The sequence below is a fragment of the Loa loa genome (assembly GCF_000183805.2).
Source record: "Loa loa unplaced genomic scaffold supercont3.5564, whole genome shotgun sequence".
In the NCBI taxonomy this organism is placed as follows: Eukaryota; Metazoa; Nematoda; class Chromadorea; order Rhabditida; family Onchocercidae; genus Loa; species Loa loa.
This window is the reverse complement of record NW_018113736.1, coordinates 1-542: the sequence shown is the minus strand read 5'-3', so window position 1 is coordinate 542 and position 542 is coordinate 1. Positions and strand designations below refer to the sequence as shown.

Sequence of the window (542 nt, the reverse complement as noted above, 5' to 3'; positions counted from 1 at the left end):
CAATGAAAAAATTGAAACATTTTGTCAACGAAGTGACAACATTTTTTTTTTTCAGTGTTCCAAGTATTGTAAGAAACATTCCAAATTCTAATACTATTCATCATCTCAATATTATCATATCCCTTTTCTAACCGTTTTAACCGGTTTACTTCATTTTGTTGGCAAAGTTGTTTACTAGCCTACCTTCATGATTTGCTTGATCATTTCGGATTTATTGTTTTGCCTCACTGTTATTGAAACATTGTGAATACCATAACTTTGAGATATTGTTTCATTTGTTGCTCCAAGCGGCAAAAAATATAAGGTAGTAGTACTAGGTCCAGGTAATGAGAACCCATAATAATCGCCTCCCATTCCAACCGGATGTACTGAAAGGCAGTATTGTTATCCAGAAATACATCCCATCGATCATATCCTCATCAGTATCATCTAATGGGATAAATTCAATCAGCAATATGTTTAATTAAGAAATCACAGAATTATTAAACTGATTGATATGAGAAATGTAAACAAACCTAAGAAGTAATCAATAGCAGATTTGG

General features: G+C 32.3%; 1 protein-coding gene across 1 annotated transcript; it reads right to left on the bottom strand.

Annotated features, from left to right (window-relative positions):
• Positions 1-183: 183 nt before the first annotated feature.
• On the bottom strand, positions 184-354 carry LOAG_16301 (hypothetical protein; the record flags this gene model as incomplete). Its single annotated transcript, XM_003151789.1, has 1 exon — positions 184-354. A coding segment is annotated over one exon (171 nt), but the record flags the coding sequence as incomplete, so codon positions are not given.
• Between the last annotated feature and the right edge of the window lie 188 nt (positions 355-542).